The sequence below is a fragment of the Salvelinus fontinalis genome, chromosome 28 (assembly GCF_029448725.1).
Source record: "Salvelinus fontinalis isolate EN_2023a chromosome 28, ASM2944872v1, whole genome shotgun sequence".
Lineage (NCBI taxonomy): Eukaryota > Metazoa > Chordata > Actinopteri > Salmoniformes > Salmonidae > Salvelinus > Salvelinus fontinalis.
The window spans coordinates 11,821,333-11,848,603 of record NC_074692.1 but is presented as its reverse complement, the minus strand read 5'-3'; the positions used below and the strand labels follow the sequence as shown (position 1 = coordinate 11,848,603).

General features: G+C 42.8%; 2 protein-coding genes across 5 annotated transcripts in view; both read left to right on the top strand.

Annotated features, from left to right (window-relative positions):
* Positions 1–6,704, top strand: part of LOC129826168 (breakpoint cluster region protein-like) — a 48,677-nt gene extending 41,973 nt beyond the window's left edge. For both annotated transcript variants that reach the window (XM_055886567.1, XM_055886566.1), the window contains exons 17-23: positions 2,002–2,061; positions 2,392–2,501; positions 3,419–3,558; positions 3,697–3,831; positions 3,980–4,085; positions 4,833–4,995; positions 5,169–6,704. In XM_055886567.1, coding sequence (XP_055742542.1) covers positions 2,002–2,061; positions 2,392–2,501; positions 3,419–3,558; positions 3,697–3,831; positions 3,980–4,085; positions 4,833–4,995; positions 5,169–5,258 — 804 coding nt within the window. In that variant the 3' untranslated portion in view covers positions 5,259–6,704. The remainder of the gene's footprint in view (positions 1–2,001; positions 2,062–2,391; positions 2,502–3,418; positions 3,559–3,696; positions 3,832–3,979; positions 4,086–4,832; positions 4,996–5,168) is intronic.
* Positions 6,705–6,911: 207 nt separating this feature from the next.
* Positions 6,912–27,271, top strand: part of LOC129826167 (cytospin-A-like) — a 34,756-nt gene continuing 14,396 nt past the window's right edge. Inside the window, exons 1-9 of one of the 3 annotated variants that reach the window (XM_055886565.1) lie at positions 6,912–7,141; positions 12,288–12,453; positions 12,670–12,808; positions 12,927–14,563; positions 14,863–15,070; positions 21,073–21,146; positions 21,404–21,579; positions 23,289–23,455; positions 23,612–23,733. In XM_055886565.1, the coding sequence (XP_055742540.1) occupies positions 12,304–12,453; positions 12,670–12,808; positions 12,927–14,563; positions 14,863–15,070; positions 21,073–21,146; positions 21,404–21,579; positions 23,289–23,455; positions 23,612–23,733 (2,673 nt within the window). In that variant the 5' untranslated portion in view covers positions 6,912–7,141; positions 12,288–12,303. Of the gene's footprint in view, positions 7,172–12,287; positions 12,454–12,669; positions 12,809–12,926; positions 14,564–14,862; positions 15,071–21,072; positions 21,147–21,403; positions 21,580–23,288; positions 23,474–23,611; positions 23,734–27,271 lie in introns of all 3 variants that reach the window. The other 2 variants (XM_055886563.1, XM_055886564.1) reach the window with 2 other exon arrangements.

The window sequence follows — 27,271 nt, the reverse complement described above, 5'->3', positions numbered from 1 at the left end:
ATTTTGTTTGCAGAGAACGACATGGTGTTGTCCAGGGTCAAGCCAAGGTTCTTTACACTCTGGGAGGGCGACACTGTGGAGTTGTCAACCATGATGGAGAGGTCTTTGAGCGGGCAGGCCTTCCCCGGGAGGTAGAGCAGCTCCTTCTTGTCGAGGTTGAGCTTTAGGTGGTGGGTCTGCGATGTCTGCCAGGCACGCAGAGATGCGTGTAGCCACCTGGGTGTCAGAAGGGGGGGGAAGGAGAAAAGTAGTTGAGTGTCATCCGCATAGCAATGATAAGCAAGATCATGTAAGGAAATGAAGGAGCCTGATAACTTGGTGTAGTAGTGAGAGTACGTGATGCAGACACAGATCCTCTCTACGTCACCTGGTAGGAGCGGTCTACCAGGTAGGATGCAATCCAAGAGTGTGCAGAGCCTGAGAAGCTGAGCCCTGAGAGGGTGGAGAGGAGGATTGATGATTCACGGGGCCGAAGGCAGCGGATAGATCTAGGAGGATGAGAACAGAGGAGAGAGAGTCTGCATTGGCAGTGCTGAGAGCCTCCGTGACCCAGAGAAGAGCAGTCTTGGTTGAGTGACCCGTCTTGAAACCTGACTGGTTAGGGTCAATAAGATTGTTCTGAGAGAGAAAGTTGATCAGGGAGAGCACGCCTAAGTGTTTTGGAAAGAAAAGAAAGAGGGGATACAGGTTTATAGTTTTTGATGTCTGGTGAGTTGAGTGTTGGTTTCGTGAGGAGGGGAGCAATTCCAGCCATTTTGAAGTCAGAGGGGACGCAGCCAATGGTCAGGGATGAGAGACGTGAGGAATGGGAGAAGGGAGGAGGGCAAGGGGTCGAGTGGGCAGGTTGTCGGGCGGCCAGACCTCATTAGTTGCAGGATTTTATCTGGAGAGAGGGGGGATAAAGAGCTCAAGGCGTGTGAGTGAGACCAGTGGACACAATGGGCTGAGTGAATGAGTAGCAGATGTCGTCAATCTTCTTCTCAAAGTGGTTGACATAGTTGTCAGCAGAGAGGGAGGGGGGTGGAGGATTAAGGAGGGAGGAGAAGGTGGAATAGAGTTTCCTAGGGTTAGAGGCAAAAGCTTGAAATGCAGAGTTGTAGAAAGTGTATTTTGCAGCGGATACAGTGGAAGAGAAGGTAGAGGGGAGGGAGTGAGAGGATGATAGGTCCTCCGGAAGTTTAGTTTTCCTCCATTTTCTCTCAGCTGCCTGCAGCCCTGTTCTGTACGCTCACAATGAGTCACTCAACCACGGAGCATATCCTTTAAGTATCCTTGAATGTGTTATACAGTATTCTCATACTTAATACATAATGCTATTTTCTTTTGATAAACCCACTGCATTATGTAAGAAGAACTTGATGTCCACAGAACAAAAAGAAAATGATTTTCGGGATTAGATTGAGTATCTATATGTTGCTCCCTAGGGTGAGATGACATCTGTCATGTTAGCATTATCTATCACAATACTCGTGCCTGTTGGCAACTTGGTATTAGTCACATGATTAAAATAGATCAGTGACATGAGTTGACACTAGTCAATCATATGAAGTTTGTGAGGATAAGGGCAAGTGAAGGGTAATTGTTACGTAAAACCCAGGCTTGCTGATTGGAGAGAAAGACAAAATAACAATCTTTTCTCTTTGAATCCATCATTTCGTAAATTTTTTGCTTTGCTTCAGTGAAATTATACAATTTCCAATCTAATAGTTTCATTGAAGGTTTATTTTTATATTGTGCTTTAGATTAATTGGAAAGGATCAAGAGGCTAACTGTGCTAAACATTCATACAAAGCGGAATTTTCAGAGGTTTAAATATGTCATTGGTTCTTAATAATGGATTGACTTTCATTACTAGAGTACTATAACATGTCTGTACTGCAAATAAAGACTGCATCAGTCCTACCACGCCATCATGTTGTCCACACACTGTCTGTCAGAGCAGTTCGTCTTTACTGGGTTAGATGATTGCTCTGATTTGATAGATGTCTCCATATTTTCCAGCTGGATCCTCAGACGCTACAAACCAAAGACTGGCAAAGAACAGTCATCACCATGAACGGGGTACGTATTACCAGCCTAAATTTAAACAATTATTACTGTTTTTCACAAAGCTTTCTGAAACCACACTGCCTTACTTTTTTTGTTTAGCAAAAGTACTCTTTTGGCACAACTTTACATTGGCATTACTCCAGTGGCCAGTGTAAGCGTTGTTAAATAAGTTATGTATATAACATGGTAATTACATGGGTTTTTCCACTAATAGTTACTGTGTAATACAGACTTCAATATTACGTATGCCCCCTATATTAAAGTTTACTGTGTGGATCAGGATACATGCAATACTCTTAATTTCACTGACTCCTGGCTAATTCTTAACTTCTCTTGGTAAAGATTGAGGTGAAGCTGTCAATGAAGTTCACCAGCAGAGAGTTCAGTCTGAAGAGAATGCCCTCGCGGAAACAGTCGGGCGTGTTTGGAGTGAAAATCAGTGTTGTAACCAAGTGAGTGAATAGTGTGTGTTTGTTAGCCTCTGTATAATCTCCGCACCCAGATCCAAATCATACTTTAGGATTTTGGCAATGAAACCATTTTTATGTCTCTGCGTGCAGTCTGACGAAAGTTGCTAACTAGCATTAGCACAATGACTGGAAGTCTATGGTAACTGCTAGCATGCTAGTAGATACCATATACTTCTAGTCATTGCGACATTGGCTTGCGAAATTACCTCGAACTTGCTTCGTACTGGATGCAGAGACATACAAACGGTATCCATGAGTTCATCTGACTCTGTGGAAGTAGATAAAGGGCTCGATTGCCAAAATCCCGAAGTATCCCTTTAAGCCTGTCATGAAGGACTAGCCTCATGTAATGCATGCCACATTTCTATGACCACCACAGATCGGACCTAATATTGTCAAATGAATGGGATACCTCCTCCTACCTCCTTCACTTTAATCCAAAAACAACAGTGGACGGTCAGGAATAACTGTCAAAAGACATGCCTTGTTTGGGATTTTCTATTTTCACAGGGACCATAAGTCTCATGATCGTTTGTAAAATAACTAAAGCCCCCTATGGGCAGGGTCTATTTGAGAAACCTTTTATAGTGCTAAAGATGCAATACTGCAGGATGGAGGTCTTTCTCAGGGTTTGCTTTCCTCTGAAAGTAGAAAGAAAAGATGGGTCATTTATTCATACTTGGGAACAAGTATTACATATCAAAATTGAAAAATACTATTTGGGTTCAGTTTATGCACTACCACAATAAAACAAACACCAGGTGTGTACTGAAGTAAGAAATGAGACTCACAGGTATTTTGACTCATTAGTGTAAAGCACTAGACTTCTCTTGTTTCCTGCATTAATCCAATTTTAATCCTGCATTAAGTGTAACCATGTGTGTGTTTGACCTCGACAGACGGGAGCGGTCTAAGGTGCCCCTCATCGTGAAGCAGTGTGTAGAGGAGATAGAGCGCCGCGGCATGGAGGAGGTAGGAATCTACCGGGTCTCAGGGGTGGCTACAGACATCCAGGCCCTGAAGGCTGCATTTGATGCCAGTGAGTACAATGACCTTGGATCTCTTCCTTAGCAAATAATACATCATGCTATACAATGAATGTATTACTATTATTCATACCGGCTTGCAACTTACTGTTCCCCCTGTTTATCATTCATTCCCTTCCTCTGATTAACAGACAATAAGGATGTGTCGGTGATGATGAGTGAGATGGATGTGAATGCCATTGCTGGAACGCTGAAGCTGTATTTCCGTGAGCTGCCGGAACCTCTTTTCACAGATGACCTGTACCCCAACTTCGCTGGAGGCATCGGTCAGTCTCTCCTTGTGACCTCAAAAAGCTTACTATGGCATTTAGTCTCATCATAGTGAATACAACATAAGAGTGACATTTAACAAACCATTAAACATCAATCAGGTAGTATAAAACATACTAAAACAATTGTGTCCTCTTCTTGCAGCCCTGTCAGACAGTGTGGCTAAGGAGAGCTGTATGCTGCACCTGCTGCTGTCACTCCCAGAACCCAACCTGGTCACCTTCCTCTTCCTGCTGGATCACCTGAAGAGGTATACTCCCCACAGTGACATCATGTTTGATCCTGTCACATTAATACAGTCTAGTGCTGAGTGATTAACCGATCACTTTGTTTTTTGGGGTTATTAAACAACTAATTGACCGATGTCGGTTCATTTACTTGAATTCCATTTAGTTAGTTTTTTTTGTGAGCCCAACATGTAGAGTGAAATCAAATCATTCATGAAATAAATCAATTCAAGAACTATGTGGGACGCTAGGCTGAAGGGAGTTGTTGTTTTCATTAAGCAAATATTAAACCTAGGTCAAAGCAGAAACGGGGATAATTAACTACAATCTCAAACGGATCAGAGAGGAAGAGGCAAAGCAAGAAGTTCCACTCTCGCCAACATATGCCCAAAATAAGCCCAATGCGTTTTGATGGGTTTATTTTGGACCTAAGCTTGTCGCCTGCTTTGGGACAACGACTCCCATTGTTAGGGCAGAGACATGAGCATCTTGTCATTATATACAGATCTCTGGACTGATACACTTTTACGCCTGCTACATTAGGTTAGATACGCACAGACCATATATCCCACATGAGAGAGAAATAATTGAAACCGAAATCAATTTTTTTTGATTATCTATTAATAATCGAAACCGAACCGACCTCAAAAAGCACTTATCTCTCAGCACTAATACAGTCACAGATCTGTCATTCAAAACCTGTTGCTAATTTCTCCCTTGTTCTCGCATCCCACAATCGTACACTTATGATATCCTCTGTGTTCTTACAGGATTGCTGATAATGAGAGCGTTAATAAGATGTCTTTTCACAACCTGGCCACGGTCTTTGGTCCAACCCTGCTCCGCCCATCTGAGAAAGACAGCAAGATCCCAGCCAATGCCACGCAACCCATCACTATGAATGACAACTGGTCACTGGAGGTTATGTCACAGGTACTGCCAAAATCTGTGGAGAAAATCTGTGGAGACCTGTGTCTTTTGGAACGTCAATGTTGATTTTGTTGCAGAGGTAGATTCAGAGGTATTCATGGAGCCCAAAATTATGTGCTATGGTTCTAATAATCTGTTTCTTTTGCTATTTCCCGCTTCCCCTTCTGTCTCTGTAGGTACAGGTCCTACTGTATTTCCTTCAGCTTCAGAGCATCCCAACACCGGACAGCAAACGTCAAAGCATCCTCTTCTCCACTGAAGTATAGCTAGAGCATGGACATTTCCATCTGTGAAAAACTGAGGGAGGAAGAAGTGGACAAAAGTATGCCTTCCATGGTAAATTGTTGACTGCTGGAGCTAATGAACACTGGCTGGATTACAGGGCACCTACTCTATATGGCCCACCAGAGGGAGTCAACAGCACATTTCAGATTGGATCAAATACAGTACTTTATGATTATGATCATCCTTATCTTGCTGACCTTAAAACTGTCTTACATCAAACACAAAAAGCCATTTAATATGGTTAAAGACCAGACCATTCCTTTATTTGATTTTTAATTGAAAACCAATTTTTACCAGATGAAGTGATGCAAATTGTCATCTCCATGATCCCTCACATTAAGTGTGCTGAGCACTTACAGATAGGTAAAAGATTTTGACACAATTATGAGCACAATTATCAAAATGGTAGGATGGTTACAGTTCTTATTATGGCATAAGGCCTGTTTCATAAATTGTTGGCACAATTGAGGGTTACAAACTCCAATCTTTTCCCTGCTGAAGCTATTGTAGGAAAATGTGTATTCACCAGGTGTTTATGCGTATGCTCTCTTTATTTAGTAAGGAATGTGAGACTGATCAAACTTATGTAGGTATATTTAACATGCAGGCATGTTGACTTAAATGTGTTTTGGAATACCTTTCTCTTCAAATAACTGCGGTTTCTGAGTTTCTGTTAAAAGATTTCTGGGAGGTTGTCCTTAGTTAAACAGAGGACCTCAACCATATCTCATAATTGTGTTTTTTGTTCATTAGCTTATAGGGACCTGAAAGCTGAATACTGCTAGATCTATGTTGTAAGACCAGCAGCATTAAGTAGTAGGCTTAAATGTTTAAGTACAATTATGACAGTCCTACATTTTCCTTAAGAATTTATATTTTGATATTATTCAATTAGAGATCATTCATCTGAACACGCCACCCTTTTACTGGAGGAATTTTCTTTTTTTTTTCTTTTTCAGATGGGTAAAATCAAAGACTATTCAGTGCTGTCACGTGGAAATTAGACAGGAATAGCACTGATAAGCTTTGGCTCTTTATTCAATTTTAGTGGTAGCCTACCTTGGTAGTGATCCACTAATATCCAAATCTCCTGGGTATGAAAACAAATAATGGGCATTGTGAAGGGCACCATTGTCTTATGTTTCTAGCTAAATATATAAAGGGTTTACTGTTCTCTGCCTGGTGAGCTGTAACTTTGAAAGCCCTTAAAAATGTATCTGTGCTTGCAAAATGAAAATAATTCCAAATGTTTACAGATATCTGAATTAAGATGTTAAGATATGATACCACATATGAAACTGTTAGACTACAAACAGTCAGTTAGCCTATCATCAATCACATAATTTACATTTCTTCATGTCAGACAGTTGTAGTCATTATTCCAAGAAAGTCTAATTTATGTAGCTACAATAAAGAGTTGATTCCCATGTGCTTTGTATTTTTTATCTTGATTCTCTGCAATCTGAGAACACAATTTAAGATTATTTAACATGATTTTTGAACAAGTGTTGTGTCAGTATAATAAGATTTTAGTTATTTTCTACACTTCTTATATATATATACACATGTTCTTTATTAATATAGAGCTGGGCTCTAGATGTAGATGGGCTAGAACGCGCATCCCGATCTTGTGAAGAAAAAAGAAAAAAACATCTATGAAGGATGCGGTCCAAGTCCAGGGCAAGGGTCTGGAAGGCAATAATCAGGCTGCTGTTGGCTGCATTGACAACTGAAAAGCATCGTGTCAGATGGACCATATTGGGATAACCTCCAGTATCTGTCTCCGCTACAAAGCTGTCTTTAAGATGTATTCGCAAACCCTTATTAATTTTCACTCTTCAAGGATCAAATAGAAGAATCCACGGTATGAATTTTAGCTAGCTGCAGTACGTTAGTAAGTAACGTCGTAATCAATATCAAGCTAAGCTAGGCTAGAAAACTAGCTAGCTACTGTAGTTATGTGAAAATGCATATTTTAGCTAATCATTTCTTAGCGAATGTATTTCTGGAAAAGCTTGCAACTTTCACGTCTTCTGGAACATTCAATTTAGTCGTCTTTTAGGCTAGTTATAGTAGCCAGGCTTAGGCTATAAAAAAAAACGTTAGCTGAATAGTTTGACACAGCTAGCTAGCGATGGTAACTAGCTAACTTAGTTAACGTTAGCAGACAACTTCTCATGAGTGGCTGGATGGAAATGTTGGCAGCAATCTATTTAGCTACTACTAGATAGTAAGTTATTATTCTATTTAGCTAATGGTAACTAAAAGGGCGAGTGGGGTGACATTCTGTCAACTGGTCATATAGCCAAAGCTCATATTTAGGTGCCAGAAGATTCCGACCCCACCATTACGCTTGTTTACTCTGAGATGCACTGGTGTCTGAACACAATCATAGTTATATTAAGACACTGGAGCGCGCGCCAGATATAGATCACAAAATATATCTCAATGCAGGGATGGGATATGCCTTTATCCACACTAATACATTGAGAACGTTTAAATATGGCTAGTTTTCTTAGAAAACTGCCCCTTTTGCCCTCATGCTAGCTATCAGTAGCCAACATGGCCATTTTGGAATGGCAGTGTCAGCCAATCAGCTCCTTTGTTGTTCAACGCTAGTATGGGGACGAAAAGGGCAGTTTTCTGGGTATTCTCGATGGAGTAAGGTGGCATATCCTATCCCTGCATATAGCCCCACAGTGGAGGTGTCATAATACCCATAAAACCTAGCGGTCAAACAGGGAAATGGTTCCAATTATTTTTCTACCATTCATTTTTCCCATAGTGGGTTTTAGAGAAACATAAAATGTGGGCTTACCATGGCGTGACATTTTGATAACCATATTAAATCTCTCTCGGACAAGGTGATTTATCAATATATTCGGCTCGTTACTCTGATTTGAAAATGCTAATAGATGTCATGCAAAACTACCAATCCCCGCAAGCTCCTGCACGCCATCTCTCGCTGACACATTTGATAGCAGGTATTGTGTCAATTTGAAAGAAATTTAGCCATTTTATTCATTACTACATTTAGCTAACATTAGATAGTTAATCCAGAGATTCTTACCTTTGTCTCGATTCGGCAGTTTCGTCCAGATCATGATAGCCACATTAGCAGCTGATTTAGTATTTCATTTTTGGGTGTAAATACAGTCGAATATATTGCTAAGTCACCTTGTCCTAGAGAGATTTACACGGTTATCAAAACATCACGCCAGGGTAAGCTTACACAAAACAAAGCCCTTATTTTAAGTGTTTCTAAAATTAATGGTGGAAAAACGATTGGAACCATTTCCCTGTTTGACTGCTAGGTTTTATGCGTATCACACTGTTGTACACTATAGAGGTACGTTTATTCTGTGTAGCCGACCCATATCTTGCGCCGGCTACACAGTCTTAATGTAACCAAGATTGTGTTCCGACCCCAGTAAACAAGCATAACGGTAGGGTCGTAATCTTCTGGTAAGCTAGCTAGCTATGTCAAATGTCATAGCGGTAATTAACTTGTAGTCCTGATTGTGGTGATGCTTTCCATTGCATGTGCAGCATACCCACGCATATGTACATAGTAAAATCCTAAACATCCCTCGTCTGTCACAGATGTTGAATACAATCAAGTAAGTTTAAGTATAATTGTATGTGGGGTTGGTCCTTCAGCTGGCCGAAACTTGAGACCAAAAAATTATAATATCCACGCAGTATACTAACCGAAGTCTTGCAGGTGTTTACATGGTTTTGAGCATATGCCAGGTGATAGAAAGTTCAACGGCAGTACCGGCACTCTAAAAGTCTGGATATTTTGTCTCAAATTTCGACCAGCCGCACAGACAATCGGCAGAGTAAGTTCACATTTAATTTGATTAAACATTCTGGCTGGTGAAGAAACTTTCCAAGTTTTTGCAGTGCTTTGTTTGACTGTATACCAATAATTGGTATCATAGTCTGATTTATTAGGCAACTTGTCATAGCTATCTAGCTACATTATTTATGTTTGTTAAATTCTGGGCCTGAAGCATGTCACTATTTTTTACACATGCAACTTAGAGGTCTCTCTAAAGCCCATATAGCTACTTTATTTTGAAAATATGAAACACACACTTCTCATTATACAGTAGAAAAATTCAAAGTGAGCATATATTTCTCCTGACTATTCTTTATTTTCCTGAAAAAGCTGTCCAGTCTGCTCTTCAGTGTCCTGTCCAGGGAATGTGACTTATGCAATAGGAATTCGGCTACTCCTCCTTGTCTCTTGAGTCCTGCCTTTTGGAAAAATGTCCCAAAGTAATAAATCTTCAGTTCTTGGAAATGTTCCTAAAGCTGGAGGTTACCTAAGCACCCGTTTGTGCATGTGTGATTGTGCATAGTCTGATCCTACTTTTTAAAGAAGCCGTCGTTGTTCACCTCACACTGTGATGTCCCCTTAGCTCTGATACAGATTGTCCTAGCCATATGTTTTGTGTTGTATGCACTGCATAGCTCAGTGTTTATCCATCCTGGTCCTGGGGACCCAAAGGATTGGGAAACACTGGTATATCATAATAAGGTACATGAAGGATGGCTTGGTTGGATCTGTTAGGAGGACTGGGTCTTCGGCTATGATGGATGTTTTAGACCGAAGAGTTCAGAGGTTACACTGTCTGCTCTGTCTGAAACACACTGGTGCCTACTTGTCCTCGCACACGTTCATCCTTGTAGGATTTTCTCAGACGCCATCACAGGAAGCAGATGTTATGGAAGGGAAGTAACGCCCACAGTCAAAGCACTGAATAAGGAAGAGGGGGGAGAGGCAGTTTGCAGTAGGCCTAACTCACTAAGACTCTTGCTCACTCTCTCTCTTGCTCCCTTTTTTCCCGCTTTTAAGGGTTTTGTTTCATAAGCAACAAGTGGACACTGACTGTGCATAGTTGTCCTCCGGGTCAGCCTTGGATTGAATCCAAGGGTTCCGCGCATCCATTAGCCTGACATTGATGTAATTAAATAGCAGCACTTGCCCAATCATCATGACCAGTGCTGGCTTTAGATCTTGCAGGTCTGTTGCTGAGCAAGAGCTCATCACCCTTGACGCCAACCCTTTACCCACCCATGAATGCATAGCTGGGATTGTCGTGTCTTTTCACTTTCTGTAACCCATTTGCACACAGTGCATTTTACATAAGACCAAGGCCTTTATTTCTTCTTCGAGTATGCTGGGATGCATTACTAATATTTTGGCTATAAGAAAGCCATTGAAGTATTACTGCACACCTGAACCTGATAGTCTACGGAAGGCATTCTGTTATGTTACTCTATGAATAGACTGAAAGTCTAGGCTATACTCGCAGCCTCTCTCACTCAATCCCATTCATTCATAGCCAAAGAAAAGGGCAGTCTTCCAGGTTGTGTGTTTGGGTGATCTTTGACCCACATCTGAGCTACAGGAAGCTATACCCAGGCTGTGTGTTGAGAGCCCATGTCAGCAGCTGGCAACATGTCCTGCACAATCCAAACAGAGGTCAGCTAGGCTGTGAACACACACACCTGACTGGGGAGTGTAGGCTACAGTAGAACACTCTTCTGTTGCAAGATGTCCCTCTTTCTGTTTTGTTTTACATTAAAGGTGCAACTCTACAGGAATGTTCCAATGCCACATTTTACATTAATATTCCACTGCCAATAAGGGTGTATGTTAGTGTATTGCATTTCATTGTTATTTCAACATTCACTATCTGTTCTGTCTCTTACCCTCTGGCAGTTCAAGAATGTGTACACTACTAGGCATATTTCAATGGGGGTTTGAATACACAAGCACCTTCCAACCACAGGAATCATGGGGCTTCAACACACGCAGCTGAGAGACATTAGGCAGAGTTTACTCCTAACGAGCACAAGCCCTCTGCTGCTCTGCCATAAATGAGAGGCGAGAGAGGATAACTGGGAGAGATCTCATAACTCCAGCAGAGTGCAGAAAGACCCAAACGGACCAGACTGCGTGTTCCCTTTTTTGCACCTCTTTTTGACGGATTGTTTAAAGTTTAAAGTAGAAAGACAAGTGGAAGGGTTTTGGCTGCATATCTGAATTTATTAATATGCCAAACAAAAGAGTTTAGAAAATGTTATAACAGGCACTGATTATTCTATTTAGACAGAAAAGCTCCCTATATAATTTATATTTAGAAAAGAAACAAGTATAATATTTACTCAACTTTGTCTGCTTGCTTGATTAAACAATGATGGCCATCCAGGGAGGGCGTTGGTACATCCGCCTGCACCCAGCTTGACAGCAGGCATAAAGAGATCCAGAAAGCCTGCTTGGTTTAATTGTCACATATGCTGTGCGGGATAGTATTGCCAGCAGATTGGGTTACAGATCATAGGAATCGCAGGGGAGAACAGCACCACTAATGTCACTCAGCTGTGGGATATTACTGAGATCTGCCCCTCCCTGTCCCGTCTCGTCTCCAGCAGTATAGAATTTAAACTATGCCTAGTTTAGAACCATAGTCTGGCTGAGCCGTTTGGAAAGCCATTACTCTGCAAATTGGTTTATTTTTAGGCTCTCTTGCAATTATGATTTACTCTTGCAATTTATTCCTTGTAGACAAAAAGTAAAAATGTATTGTATTCAACAAATATAATATTTCTTCTTGGTATGTCCTAAAAGTTACAAAAAAAGACTGCCTCATTTGTCCTATAACGCTGTTTTATAACCTCTGCTGTCATAGATAAAGCCCCAAATACTTTCCCTACCTTGGTCATCTGGACAGCAAGGCAAGTTGTCCATGCACCTGGGTGAGACACGTGAACTAATACACATGGATTGTGTATTACATCTTTATTAGTGACAGTAGGAACTTCTGGGCAGAGAACAACCCCAGTTGAACCCTAATCAGCCTATGACTGCCATCTGGTAAAGCTGCTGACAGTCAGGAAATCTGACACTGGGATGAAGAGAGATGAAGTAAAATGAGCATGTAGTTGGAGTGAGTCCTTCCATTGATATGTTGTCCTTTCTCCCTGTGTGTATCCAGATTGAGGTGTAAATGTATGGGCATCAGAGAGCCCAGTATGAAGAAGACAGGCAGGCCGGTGGTGAGTAAGGCTCAGAGTGGAGAGAGGGGGAAGACTGAAGGCGTTGCTACAGGAATCACAGGCAAGGCTGCAGCCAAGACCACCACAACGGCACCTCTGTTAAAGGTACACTTCTATCCCTCTACACGTCTTGTCACTAAGCCAAGTACACTTCTATCAAATTCAAAATGATATACAATGGCCTACTTTGCCAACACCCATTTGTACATGTTTATCATGGTACCGAACAATCCTATGTTATTATTCTGCCTGCTGGCTGGATTAGTGGGCAATAAAGTAATTGTTTTCATGTGATTGTTTTCCATGTGATTTGTTCTCCAGGTTAAAAGCAATGATGATCTGCTAGCAGCAATGGCAGGGGGCACTCCAGCTATGAACAGCACTGTGACCAAGAACAAGAGGACTGCCTCCACAGGGACCAGCAGTGGTAACCCAGACAGTAAACCAAAGACTAGCTCAGGTAAATCTGTTTATATATTTATATTAGCTGACTTGCCTCTTAATGACCTATGCTATTTTCATCGTACTTATTATTACTCTGCTTTTCATGCTTGCTGGGTTCTGTCTCTCTTTACAAGGTTCTTCAGCCAAACGTGTGACGTCCTCTACCTCCAAGGAGCCCAACTCGTCAAGGGACCGTCTGCGAACATCCAGAACATCGGCTAGTAAAAAGCAGTCATCGTCAGGGGCGGGGCAGGAGGATGTGGCCCAGGGAAAGCGCTCTCGCACCCAGCAGCTGGCAGAGTCGGAGGGCCGCATGAACAAGTCTAAATCAGACAGCCAGATCAGTGTCAAGGTGGCCCTGGAGGCCAAGGTGAAAGACCTGCTGGGTTTGGCCAAGAGCAAAGACTTGGAGATCCTGCACCTGCGCAGCGAGCTGAGGGACATGAGGGCTCAGCTTGGCTTGGGAGGGGAGGTTCCCCCAGAGGAGGGAGGAGGGGAGGAGGAGAAGCCCCAGGAGAGGGAGGTGTCAGCCATCACAGCAGCGGATGTGGAGTCCACACTGCTTCTCCTGCAGGAGCAGAACCATGCCATTCGTGAGGAGCTGAACCTGTTGAAGAGTGAGAACCGCATGCTGAAGGACCGGCTCAACGCGCTGGGCTTCTCCCTGGAGCAGAGGCTGGATGGCTCTGACAAGTTCTTCAGCTACCCCTCCCTGAGCCCAGACCTGGCAGTCAGCAGCGGGCACAGTGATGGCGGGGGCACTGGTACCCTCACCTCCTCTGTGGAAGGCTCTGCCCCGGGCTCCCTGGAGGACCTGCTGACGGCCCAGCAGCACAGTGGTTCAGTGGACAACCTGGACAGTGAGTCCAGCGAGGTCTACCAGGGCGTCACCTCCAGCGATGATGCCCTGGACGCCCCCTCCGGAGCCTCGTCCTCCTCCGACTCGGAGAGCGTGCCCAGGCGAGAGCGCTCACGCCGGGGCAGCAGCGGCAACGCCAGCGAGGTGTCTGTGGCCTGCCTGACGGAGCGCATTCACCAGATGGAGGAGAACCAGCACAGCACGGCCGAGGAGCTGCAGGCCACACTACAGGAGCTTGCTGACCTGCAGCAGATCACCCAGGAGCTGAACGGAGAGAACGAGAGGCTAGGGGAAGAGAAGGTAATCCTCATGGACTCCCTGTGCCAGCAGAGCGACAAGCTGGAGCACTACGGCCGGCAGATTGAATACTTCCGCTCTCTGCTGGACGATCACCACTTGTCCTACGTCTTGGAGGAGGACATCAAAAGTGGCCGCTACATGGAGCTGGAGCAGCGCTACGTGGACCTGGCCGACAACGCCCGTTTCGAGAGGGAGCAGCTGCTGGGAGTGCAGCAGCACCTCAGCAACACGCTGAAGATGGCGGAGCAGGACAACACTGAGGCCCAGGAGGTCATTGGGGCTTTGAAGGAAAGAAACCACCACATGGAGCACATCATGGAGTCTGAGAGGCAGGACCGGGGGGCCATGGTGGCAGCGCTGGAGGAGTATAAGGCAGCGGTAAGCTGTGACCAGGTAGAGCTTAGCCGTTGCAGGGCCCAGCTGGACCAGGAGAGGCAAAAGGTGGCTGAGCTCTACTCCATCCACAACTCTGGAGACAAAAGTGACATCTGCCAGCTGCTGGAGGGGGTTCGGCTGGACAAGGAGGCGGCGGAGGGCAGGGCTGCCAAACTACAGGAGGAGCTGAGCCACGCCCGCACTGATGTCACCAGACTGCAGGACACCCTCAGTAAGGTGAGTCCACCACGCACACACCATCCTACAGAGGTAGTACATTTGATCCCTGATCCCACCCTTTTGATAGTTTGCCCATGTTCACCATCAAAGTTGCGAGACTGCTTCTGTCTCCTGTATTGAACTTGTGAAAAGTTCACGAAAGTCCACTTTCCTCCGTACCACCTTGAAAGCTTTTCATAGAAATGCATGTGTCTGCTTTATATGTACCCTCACCACGGAAAAGAAGAATGAGCATTCATTTGGGCCATTTAGTTTATGAATGAGATAATGATTGATTCCCCTGGTGGTGTGTGCAGCTGGATCGGGAATACCGGGACATTCAGGAGCAGGAGCAGAAGCAAATGGCAGAGCAGAAGCGTGGGCTGGAGAAGCAGCGCGGGGAGCTGCAGGAGAAGGAGACTGAGATCGGGGACATGAAGGAGACCATCTTTGAGCTAGAGGATGAGGTGGAGCAGCACCGAGCCGTAAAACTCCACGACAACCTCATCATCACAGACCTAGAGAGTGAGTGGGCTATGGCCAATGGCCAAGGCTATGGTCACAGCATCATAGATCTATGCCAGGATCAAGTCCAGGATTTTTAGGGCACTTTTTGAGGCACTGTGCTTTTACGGGTAATTCCAACATTGTCCACTAATGTTGCTGCAGGCAGGAATCGTAGGAAATGTTTTGTAATTAACATAAGCTGTCTGCAATCAATCCATCCATCCATGTCTGGTTGTGCGTGTGTGTTTGACGAGGAGATCTTAATCGCACAAAACCTATTATTTGGGGGAATACTATTTGTCGATCAGTGATTCTACAGCTCACTTACTAAATTGGGAATGCTGCGTTTGCCTTGCAGCATTGCGTTGCGTTCGGTGTGGTGTGGTGCATACGTTGGATTTATTGACCGTATGCGTCAAACTGTACGTGTAGACGGCTTGACAGAAATGGTAGCAGAAGGTGAATGTCTAACTTTTGTTGCATACATATCTAGATGATGCTGCGTACTGTTTTGCGCAGTGATGCTGTCTGTGTGTTTGAAGCATTAGAACATGCGTACGCACATCTACTATTGGTCGAAACACTGTATTGCAAGCTGGCAAGTACCGTAATTGCTGGACTATTAAGCGCACCTGAATATAAGCCGCACCCACTGAATTAAAAAAAAAAAATGTATTTTGTACATAAATAAGCCGCACGTGTCTATAAGCCGCAGGTGCCTACCGGTACATTGAAACAAATTAACTTTACACAGCCTTTAAACGAAACACGGCTTGTAACAAAAATAAATAGGCTTTAACGAAACAGGCTTGTAACATTTTTTTTTTTTTAAATAGCAGTAAACAGTAGCCTACCAAGAAAGTCCTTGGTCACTATCTTCCTCCTGTGCACTGAAACCACTGAAGTCATCTCCTTTGGTGTCGGAGTTGAATAGCCTCAGAATTGCTTCATCCGATGTTGGATCGTTTTCATTGTGCTCTCCTCACTTTCATCCGGAGGCAAATTCCCAGCTGAGCTTATGCTGCCCTCTTCAATACGCAGCAGCTCCACGCTGTCAGGACCCACTGGCAGACTTGACCATAAGTCGCTCTTCGCATGCGGCCCGTTTTAGAAAAGGATTTCTCCCCACTTGTCATCCAATCCATTTTCTAGTTCGGGCCATCTGCTTTTCTTTCCTCTGAAAGCTTTTGTTGTCTTTTTGCACTAAGTCAGTTTCTCACGCTGCTGTTTCCAACGTCTTATCATCGACTCATTAAGGCCAAGCTCCCGTGCAGAAGCTCTATTTCTTTTTCAAACAGCCAGATCGATCGCCTTCAAATTGAAAGCTGCATCATATGCATTTCTCCGTGTCTTTGCCATGATGAGGGTGACAAAATGACTACCGTAATCAGAATGATGGAAAGTTTGAGCGCGCTCGATTTACTTCACATTATGTGACGGTGCTCAGTTTTTTGGCGGCATGAATTTGTGAAAGCGGGAAAAATCCATAAATTAGCGCGTCATTGTATAAAGCGCAAGGTTCATAGCGTGGGAAAAAAGTAGCGGCTTATAGTCCGGAAATTACGGTAAGTATTTTATGCAAAAAAAAACAGGAAAACATTAACAAGAATGCAGTCGTTAGAGTGAAAATATGTGTTTTTATTTTTAGAGTCTAAAATAATTAGACAACGGGAATCTTTTCCTATTTATTTTCATAACCGTTTTAGAATAAATTGGTTCATATTCCCAAAGTAGCCATACAACAAATGACCATGCTCATCTCTCATGGGCCTATTAAATAGATAGACTATATGTATCATATTTAGGTAGGAGGAAAAGTCAATGCAAAAACATTGTTGAATTCAAAAGTTCTGCTGACAGGTCCACAACAATTTGCCATGGCTTTCTTCTGTAGAAACTGGCAGTCCTTTGCCAGATACAGCATACATTTGTGCAAAATTGAAATATTCTGCCAACACAGTAAAACTTATATTTTACATAAGCCAGTAGCTTATGTAAACTATTTAACAGTATGAGCAATCTCAGAACCTATACCAAGGCAGGACATGGAAACCCATAATCAGTGTTGGGGAGGCTACTCTGAAAATATAGTTTACCAAGCTACCATTACTTCACACTTGAGGAAGTTAAGCTAAACTAAAGCTACCTTTAATAATATAGTTTACTTAACTAATGTTACTTAAAAAAATGAGTTCACAACATCAAAACTACTAAAATTATCATATGTAAATCTGAAACGTCGTAGATGACAAATTGCAAGAACAGATCACTCTGTAGTCAGGTGTTAACAGAATGTGTCATTTTATTCTATTAATCACAAAAACAACGTTTCAAGTGAGTTAGGCAGGTCTGATGCTGAAAAAGAAAGAAAATGATTGCCCATTTTACCCATATTTTATTTTTGTATAGAGTCGTGTGTAGTTCCAGTAGTTAGCTACACCACTACATGGCTTAAACGTTATTAACTACTGTTAACACTACCTGATTGGAATTTAGTTCCACTACCACCAAGCTACTGCAAAATGTAGTTAAATTACTAGTATAACTACATGTAGTTTACTACTCTCCAACACTGACAATAATCTATTGATAAACTAAATATTGAACAACAATGTGTATTTTGCATAGAAATGTGGGCTGTAGCATTTAGCCTAATTGTTTTGAATATGCAATCAATCTTTCAGAATTTGCAGACAGGCACTCACATATAGGCAGCATAGCATGTTTAGTTTGAAAAAGTCACTGCAAAATATCCAAACATTCTGCCCACACCTCTACAGAAATATGATCTAAATTGCCATTTCTCTTTCTTATAAAAACTACGTTGACCTAATTCCAATAGTTTCAAATTATACAGCAAATAAAGGGTTTTATTGTCACCATAAAAGGTGAATGGAGGCCGTTTTCCAGGTGGAGTTTTAATGCTCGTTCACGGGCGCGCAGTTTTTTTAACGACAGGTCTGATTTGTAACGGGAAACATTCGGATACTATGGTGTGCGCCAAGTTTATAAATCTCTATATTTTTGTACGTGCGCAGACTTTTCAGACATTTTGTGTGAAATTTATGCAACGGTTATGAATAAAGCCCGTGGCTCTACACATAAGACATAACACTGGAACCCCACTGTGCACTTTCCATCTTTGGCCAGTGCCACATGGTGGCTGTGTAGAGCTGTGTCAGGCTTCTTGCAGCCAGAGGAAAGTGTGAACAGTACAGTAGGAGTGTGCCGATTACTCGGACAAAACAAGTATTGTAATGGATATGGAGAATTTTCCAAATACGATTATGACAAGAGTATATATTTTTTTAATTATCTGTGATCTGTAAAAGTTATTTTCAGCTGCCAGCACTCATCTCTCTTTCACTCAAACAGTGTGAAGCACTGTGTGCGCCAAACAACTATTGACTAGTATTTCTGTCTGTATAAAGAAACTTGCTTAGTTTCAGTTGAGCCTCCTAGAACGATTGGATTAGAACAAGCTGCTCTCCGTCTGCTCTCATTTCATTTTACATTTGAATCATTTAGCAGACGCTCTTATTCAGAGCCACTTACAGAGAGTATACATTTTCGTACTGGTCCCCCTTGGGAACCAAGAACCCACAACCCTGGCTTTGCGGGACCACATTTCTCCAGGCAGACACACGCAGATGTTTTCACATAATGTCTGTCGTGATCCAAGCCCATGGTTCTTGCAATTATTATTTGTTCTTTCCCAGGCATGTTTACCGATCATAAATAAATAGTTTATTTTGATTGTATGAATGTTGTGGCATAAGTGTTGGAGGAGAAGTTTTGCTCCTCTCAAAAGTGAAACAATATATGGTGCAAGTGAATTAGCCTACCTTCATCTAAATCTGTGTCTGGAATAAATACAGGCAGTAGTAGCCAGCCATGCGTTGGGATATTTATTAGCCTATTTAGTTCATAATTGAATAGGACTAAGTAAGGAACTTTGTTGATTTGTATGTTCATATGTCACTCAGTATTCATACCCCTTGATTTATTCCACATTTTGTTGCATTACAGCCTGAATTCAAAATGAATTCAATAAATGTTTCTCACTCATCTACCCACAATACCCCTTGATGACAAAGTGGGAACATGTTTTTAGACATTTTAGCAAATTTATTGAAAATGAAATATGTAAATTAGATATTTCTAAGAGTCAATACATGTTAGAATCACCTTTGGCAGCGATTACAGCTGCGAGTCTTTCTGAGTAAGTCTCTAAGAGGTTTGTACACCTGGATTGTACAATATTTGCACTTTATTCTTTAAAAAAATCATCACGCTCTGTCAAGTTGGTTGCTGACCATTTCTAGACAGCCATTTTCAAGTCTTGCCATAGATTTGCAAAACTATTGTCTGTTGGGAAGCAGACTGAACCAGGTTTTCCTCTAGGATTTTGCTTTGGATTAGTGCTATTCCGTTTCTTTTTATTCTAAAAAACTCCCAAGTCTTGCCCAATGACAAGCATACCCATAACATGATGCAGCCACCACCATGCCTGAAAATATGACGAATGGTACTCAGTGATGTGTTGGATTTGCCTCAAACATAATGCTTTATATTCAGGACATGGTCATGTCTTTGCCATTTTTTTTGCAGTTTTACTTTAGTGGCTTATTGCAAACAGGATGCATGTTTTTTAAATATTTGTATTCTGTACAGGTTTCCTTATTTTCACTCTGTCATTTAGGTTAGTATTGTGGAGTAACTACAATGTTGTTGATCCATCCTCGGTTTTCTGCTATCACAGCCGTTAAACTATGTAACTGTTTTTAAGTCACTGTTGGCCTCAGGGTGAAATCCCTGAGTGGTTTTCTTCCTCTTCGGCAACTGAGTTAGGATGGATGCCTGTATCTCTTTTAGTGACTGGGTACACCACCCAAAGTGTAATTAATAACTTCACCATGCTCAAATGGATATTCAATGTCTGCTTTGTTATTTTTAACCATCTACCTGTAGGTGCCCTTCTTTGCGAGGCATTGGAAAACCTCCCTGATCTTTGTGGTTGACTCTGTTTGAAATCCACTGTTCGTTTGAGGGACCTTACAATTATCTGTATGTGTGGGGTACAGAGATGAGGTAGTCATTCAAAAATCTTTTTTTTTTTTTTTGTATTTTTTCTTTTTTTCTCCACAATTTTCGTGGTATCCAATCGCTAGTAATTACTACCTTGTCTCATCGCTACAACTCCCGTACGGGCACGGGAGAGACGAAGGTCGAAAGCCATGCGTCCTCCGAAGCACAACCCAACCAGCCGTACTGCTTCTTAACACAGCGCGCCTCCAACCCGGAAGCCAGCCGCACCAATGTGTCGGAGGAAACACCGTGTACCTGGCCCCCCTTGGTTGGCGCGCACTGCGCCCGGCCCGCCACAGGAGTCGCTGGAGCGTGATGAGACAAGGATATCCCTACCGGCCAAACCCTCCCTACCCCGGACGACGCTATGCCAATTGTGCGTCGCCCCACGGACCTCCCGGTCGCGGCCGGCTGCAACAGAGCCTGGGCGCGAACCCAGAGACTCTGGTGGCGCAGTTAGCACTGCGATGCAGTGCCCTAGACCACTGCGCCACCCGGGAGTCAAAAATCATTTTAAACACTATTTCACACAGAGTTCATGCAACTTAGTATGTGCCTTGTTAAGCTCATTTTTACTCTTGAATTTATTTAGGCATGTGAATACTTTCTGAAGACACTGTATGAACTTGTTATTTAACAGAAAATAACATAACTCTGATACGCTTGGTAGATAAAGTCAATCATGTTTTGCCTTTTAGACTAGATGACGTGTAGCTATATTGCTATTGGCATCAATGGCATTCAAGTTTACTTCATAGACGGAATTACACGATAATGAACCCTAACCTCTAGTTTCATAAGTTGGTGCTGTTAAGGTCAGTGTCTCTATCAGCTCTTGAATTGTTTGAAAGCAGATTCTCTTCCTGCGCTGCGTGTGAATATATCCTGTGGCCTGTTCACATGAACTCAGCCATGTCTGCTTCCCCCCTCAGACTCTGTAAAAAAACTGCAGGACCAGAAGCGTGACATGGAGCGGGAGATTAAGATTCTGCACCGGAGGCTGAGGGTGAGTGGGCCAGTGGACAGGGCCATCTGAGGACCAGAGGTCACTGACATGGTCAAGCACAGCAGCACTATGGTTTGGTTTGGGCCATGTTCATTACAACTGGAATCCACCCAAAAGCAATATGATGATATTTGCTTACACAAATTTTCTTATTAGCTTTATCATTCCCGGCTCAGTGGTCGAAATTATGTTGCTGTGTGTGTGTGTGTGTGTGTTTCTCTCTGTGTATGTGCGCGCGCGTGTGTTTGTCTGTTCAGGAAGAGTCGGCAGAGTGGCGTCAGTTCCAGGCTGATCTGCAGACGGCCGTAGTTATCGCTAATGACATCAAGTCGGAAGCACAGGAGGAGATTGGGGATATGCGGCACCGTCTCCGCGAGGCCCAGGAGAAGAACGAGAAGCTTGGCAAGGAGCTGGACGAAGTCAAGAACCGCAAGTAAGAGACACTGAGAAACACGCTGTGCTTAATTCCAAGTGTCATGTGGCCGACGCCAGCTGTCTTGTGATCATGTCGGAGAGTTGTACAGTACCAGTCAAAAGTTTGGACACACCTACTCATTCTATGATTTTTCTTTATTTTTACTATTTTCCACATTGTAGAATAATAGTGAAGACATCAAAACTATAAAATAACACGTATGGAATCATGTAGTACCAAAAAAAGACAGCTTTGCACACTCTTGGCATTCCCTCAACTAGCTTCATGAGGTAGTCACCTGGAATGCATTTCAATTAACAGGTGTGCCTTGTTAAAGGTTAATTTATGGAATTTCTTTCCTTAATGCGTTTGAGCCAATCAGTTGTGTTGTGACAAGCTAGGAGTGGTATACAGGAAGATAGCCCTATTTGGTATAAGACCAAGTCCATATTATGGCAAAAACAGCTCAAATAAGCAAAAAGAGGTGACAGTCCAGCATTTAAGACATGAAGGTCAGTCAATCTGGAAAATGTCAAAACGTTGAACGTTTCTTCAAGTGCAGTCGCAAAAACCATCAAGCGCTATGATGAAACTAGCTCGCATGAGGACCGCCACAGGAAAGGAAGACCTCTGCTGCAGAGGATAAGTTCATTAGAGTTAACTGCACCTCAGATTGCAGCCCAAATAAATGCTTCACAGAGTTCAAGTAACAGACTCATCTCAAAATCAACTGTTCAGAGGAGACTGCGTGAATCAGGCCTTCATGGTTGAGTTGCTGCAAAGAAACCACTACTAAAGGACCCCAATAAGAAAAAGAGACTTGCTTGGGCCAAGAAACACGAGGAATGGACATTAGACCTGTGGAAATCTGTCAAAATGTGAGATTTTTGGTTCCATCTGCTGTGTCTTTGTGAGACGCAGAATAGGTGATCTCTGCATTTGTGGTTCCCATTGTGAAGCATGGAGGAGGAGGTGTGATGGTGTGGGGGTGCTTTGCTGGTGACACTGTCAGGGATTTTATTAGAATTCAAGGCACACTAACCCAGCTTGACTACCACAGCATTCTGCAGCGATACGCCATCCCATCTGGTTTGCGCTTAATGGGACTATTATTTGTTTGTCAACAGGACAATGACCCAAAACACACCTCCAGGCTGTGTAAGGGCTATTTGACCAAGAAGGAGAGTGATGGTGCTGCATCAGATGACCTAGCCTCCATAATCACCCGACCTCAACCCAATTGAGATGGTTTGGGATGAGTTGGACCGCAGAGTGAAGGAAAAGCAGCTAACAAGTACTCAGCATATCTGGGAACTCCTTCAAGACTGTTGGAAAAGCATTCCTTGTGAAGCTGGTTGAGAGAATGCCAAGAGTGTGCAAAGCTGTCGTCAAGGCAAATGGTGGCTACTTAGAAGAATCTAAAATATATTTTGATTTGTTGAACACTTTTGCTTACTACATGATTCCATATGCGTTATTTCATAGTTTTGATGTCTTCACTATTATTCTACAATGTAGAAAATAGTAAAAATAAAGAAAAACACTTGAATGAGTAGGTGTGTCCAAACTTTTGACTGGTACTGTATGTGTGCAGGGTTGGGTTAACAGTGATTGCCACATTGATGAAGCTGGATGTGGTGGTCTGTATTTGCATCCACATGAAATGGGTGAGGTGGGACATGATGTGCCTTGATATGTATTGAGTGTGTTGGTGTTCGTCTCCTTAGGCAGGATGAGGAGAGGGGCAGGGTGTATAACTACATGAATGCAGTGGAGAGGGATCTGGCTGTACTGAGGCAGGGCATGGGCCTGAGCCGTCGCTCCTCTACCTCCTCTGAGCCCTCTCCCACCGTCAAAACCCTCATCAAGAGCTTTGACAATGCCTCCTCACAAGGTACCCCAACCTGCGAGTGTAAGATATGGACCACTTTTTTGTACTTTTATTCTCATTTCACCTGTATATTCCTAGTAATAAGTATAGCAGTAACACTGCTACTAATACAATGTAGTAGTATTACTGTGGGATGTGACTGATTTCTGTTCGCAACAGGCCCAGTCCCCACGGCCGCTGCCCCTGCTGCTCCGACAGCACCTGCTGCCACATTACCACGCACTCCCCTGAGCCCCAGCCCCATGAAGACCCCTCCTGCAGCCGCCATCTCACCCATACAGGTATGCCACCTGGAACCCATTCCAGTGTGTTTGTTTGCATGGCAAGCTTTAAGTGTAGGCATCAGGTCAAGCACACAATAAAAACCTGGCTTACACTAGACCAGTCATTCACACATAGCTGCAGTGCATTCGGAAAGTATTCAGACCCCTTCACTTTTTCCACATTTTGTTACGTTACAGCCTTATTCTAAAATGGATTAAATAGTTTTTTCCCATCATCAATCTACACACAATACCCCATAATGACAAAGCGAAAACAGTTATAAAAAAAAATTATAATAACTTATTTACACAAGTATTCAGACCCTTTGCTATGAGACTCAAAATTGAGCTCAGGTGCATCATGTTTCCATTGATCATCCTTCAGATGTTTCTACAACTTGATTGGAAAGGCATAAACCTGTCTATATAAGGTCCCACAGTTGATAGTGCATGTCAGAGCAAAAACCAAGTCGAAAGGAATTGTCTGTGGAGCTCTGAGACAGGATTGTGTCGAGGCACAGATCTGCGGAAGGGTACCAAAATTAGTCTGCATCATTGAAGATCCCCAAGAACACAGTGGCCTCCATCATTCTTAAATGGAAGAAGTTTAGAACCACCAAGACTCTTCTTAGAGCTTGTCGCTCGGCCAAACTGAGCAATCGGGGGAGGAGGGCCTTGGTCAGGGAGGTGACCAAGAACCCGATAGTCACTCTGACAGAGCTCCAGAGTTCCTCTGCGGCGATGGGAGAACATTCCAGAAGAACAACCATCTCTGCAGCACCCCACCAATCAGGCCTTTATGGTAGAGTGGCCAGACGGAAGCCACTCTTCAGTAAAAGGCACATGACAGCCAGTTTGGAGTTTTCCAAAAGGTATCTAAAGGACTCTCAGACCATGAGAAACAAGATTCTCTGGTCTGATGATACCAAGATTGCCCGAATGCCAAGTGTCACATCTGGAGGTAACCTGGCACCATCCCTACGGTGAAGCATGGTGGTGGCAGCATCAAGCTGTGGGGATGTTTTTCAGCGACAGGGATTGGGAGACTAGTCAGGATTGAGGGAAAGATGAATGGAGCAAAGTACAGAGAGATTCTTGATGAAAACCTGCTCAGGACCTCAGACTGAGGGGAAGGTTCACCTTCCAACAGGACAACAACCCTAAGCACACACCAAGACAACACAGGAGTGGCTTTGGGACAAGTCTCTGAATGTTCTTGAGTGGCCCGGACTTGATCCCGATTAAACATCTCTGGAGAGACCTGAAAATAGCTGTGCAGCGACACTCCCTATCCAAGTTTGAGAGGATCTGCAGAGAAGAATGGGAGAAACTCATGATTGTAGTTTCATACCCAAGAAGCCTTGAGGCTGTAATCGCTGCTTATGTAAATGTGATATTTCAGTTTTTTGTTTCTAAGAAATTTGCAAAAATGTATAAAAAACAGTTTTTGCTTTGTCATTATGGGGTATTTTGTGTAGATTGATGAGGGAAAAAAACAAGAATTGAATCCATTTTAGAATATGGCTGTAACGTAAAAATGGTCAAGGGGTCTGAATACTTTCCAAATGCTCTGTATTTATCAAGGTCTAGATCAAATGGTGTGTTTTAGAACTGCCAGAGCAGTATGGCAAGGAATTGTTGTCTGTGCTGACTAGGTCAGGGAGCGGTGCAGTAGTAAAAGAGTTATTGTGACCATCGGGTCAAGAGCTGTTCTATATTCACAATGTTTATAGACCTCCAATACTCCACAGATATCACTTCCTCATCTTCCTCTGGCACTTTGTCACAGTTGACAGTCCCAGGGCTTGCCTCATACACAGACCATGAGAGATTGAGTTGTTTGAGAATATGTCCCATAGCTCTAATTCCGTTACCTCACTTTCCCTTAATTTACATTTTGGTAATTTAGCAGACGCTCTTATCCATAGTGACTGAGTCAGTGCATCCAAATTATCCATATGACCCAAAGATTCTTTCTCATGTTTTAAACTCTCACACGTTTTTTCAAACATGGCAGCTGTTTGCCTCTAACACATTTTTCTTGAACCTGCAATGTAGTGTTGTCACGATAACAGAATCTTGACTTATATACTGATGCCAGGTTTAGTATCACGATACTTGATACCAGGGGGGGGGAAATAAATCGTATTAGCCAATGTCGTAGAGTGGCACTTGATCCAGACAGATCTTTTGAGTTAAATATCATTACATTTGAAATGTTCTATTTAAATTAAATAAAACAATTATGTAAGCATTAATGAATCAATTGTATAATCATACAATCAATTTGACTTCGTTTTTTACCAATCTAACTAGATAACAACATAATGGTAATCATTTATTTGAATGTTACATGTCTAGTCTATTGATAATCTGGGTAAATCAAGATGTAGCCTAGGCCTATTTACTATACAGGAGAATACATATTCAATAGGACTGTGTGCATGCATTGAGTTATTGATCTTATTTTGGCTGATTTACATTACATTTACATTTTAGTCATTTAGCAGACGCTCTTATCCAGAGCGACTTACAGTAGAGTGCATACATTTTATTACATTTTACATACTGAGACAAGGATATCCCTACTAGCCAAACCCTCCCTAACCCGGACGACGCTATGCCAATTGTGCGTCGCCCCACGGACCTCCCGGTTGCGGCCGGCTGCGACAGAGCCTGGGCGCGAACCCAGCCCAGCCTGGGCGCGAACCCAGAGACTCTGGTGGCGCAGCTAGCACTGCGATGCAGTGCCCTAGACCACTGCGCCACCCGGGAGGATTTCATGTGTCTACAGGTTAAAAACAATCTGTTTCCCTTCCATTTGGGACTTATTTTATTGTACTGATCAACAACATTTGCATAGAAGAAGCAGTATCTTCTTATATAAGTGTGCGCTGTCTCTTTAACGCCCATGACGTAAGCATTTCACTGTTAGTCTACACTTGGTGTTTTACGAAGCATATGACAAATAAAATGTGATTTGATTCACACAAACACTCAGTTCGAGGCTCGAGCAAAGATGATCTTGGCCGAATACCAAATGGACCCCTAAACCCTACACCCTATGTACTCGTGGAGATCTGAAAGGATTTGACCGGTGTAAGCAATATGGTAATAGTTCCACCTAATTTCACTATATTACTTATACCAATCAAATCCTCTCAGATCTCCACGAGTGAATAGGGTGTTCGATTTGGGGGTCCATTTGGGATTGGGTGTGGTAGATTAAGTGAATGAATAAAGTTTTTGGTGACAGCTTTAAAATCAGCAATATTTTTCCTTATGGTGTTGCATATTATCATATTAGTAATAGTGTAGTGAATTGATGTTAGCTTCAGCTGTAAGCTAGTAAGGAAAGTTAACCTACAAAGCTGGACGTTGCGGGTGCAAATTATTGTATGGAACAATATAAAAACGTTTTTGAGAAAGATAATTTGAAAAATACAATTTCACTAAATGTATTTATTGGTTTCTTTTCATTTTGATAAAGGGATGAAAATGCAATGAATTTAAGATTATTTGTTGTAAAAAGTAGTCATTAGATTTGGGGTGGGGT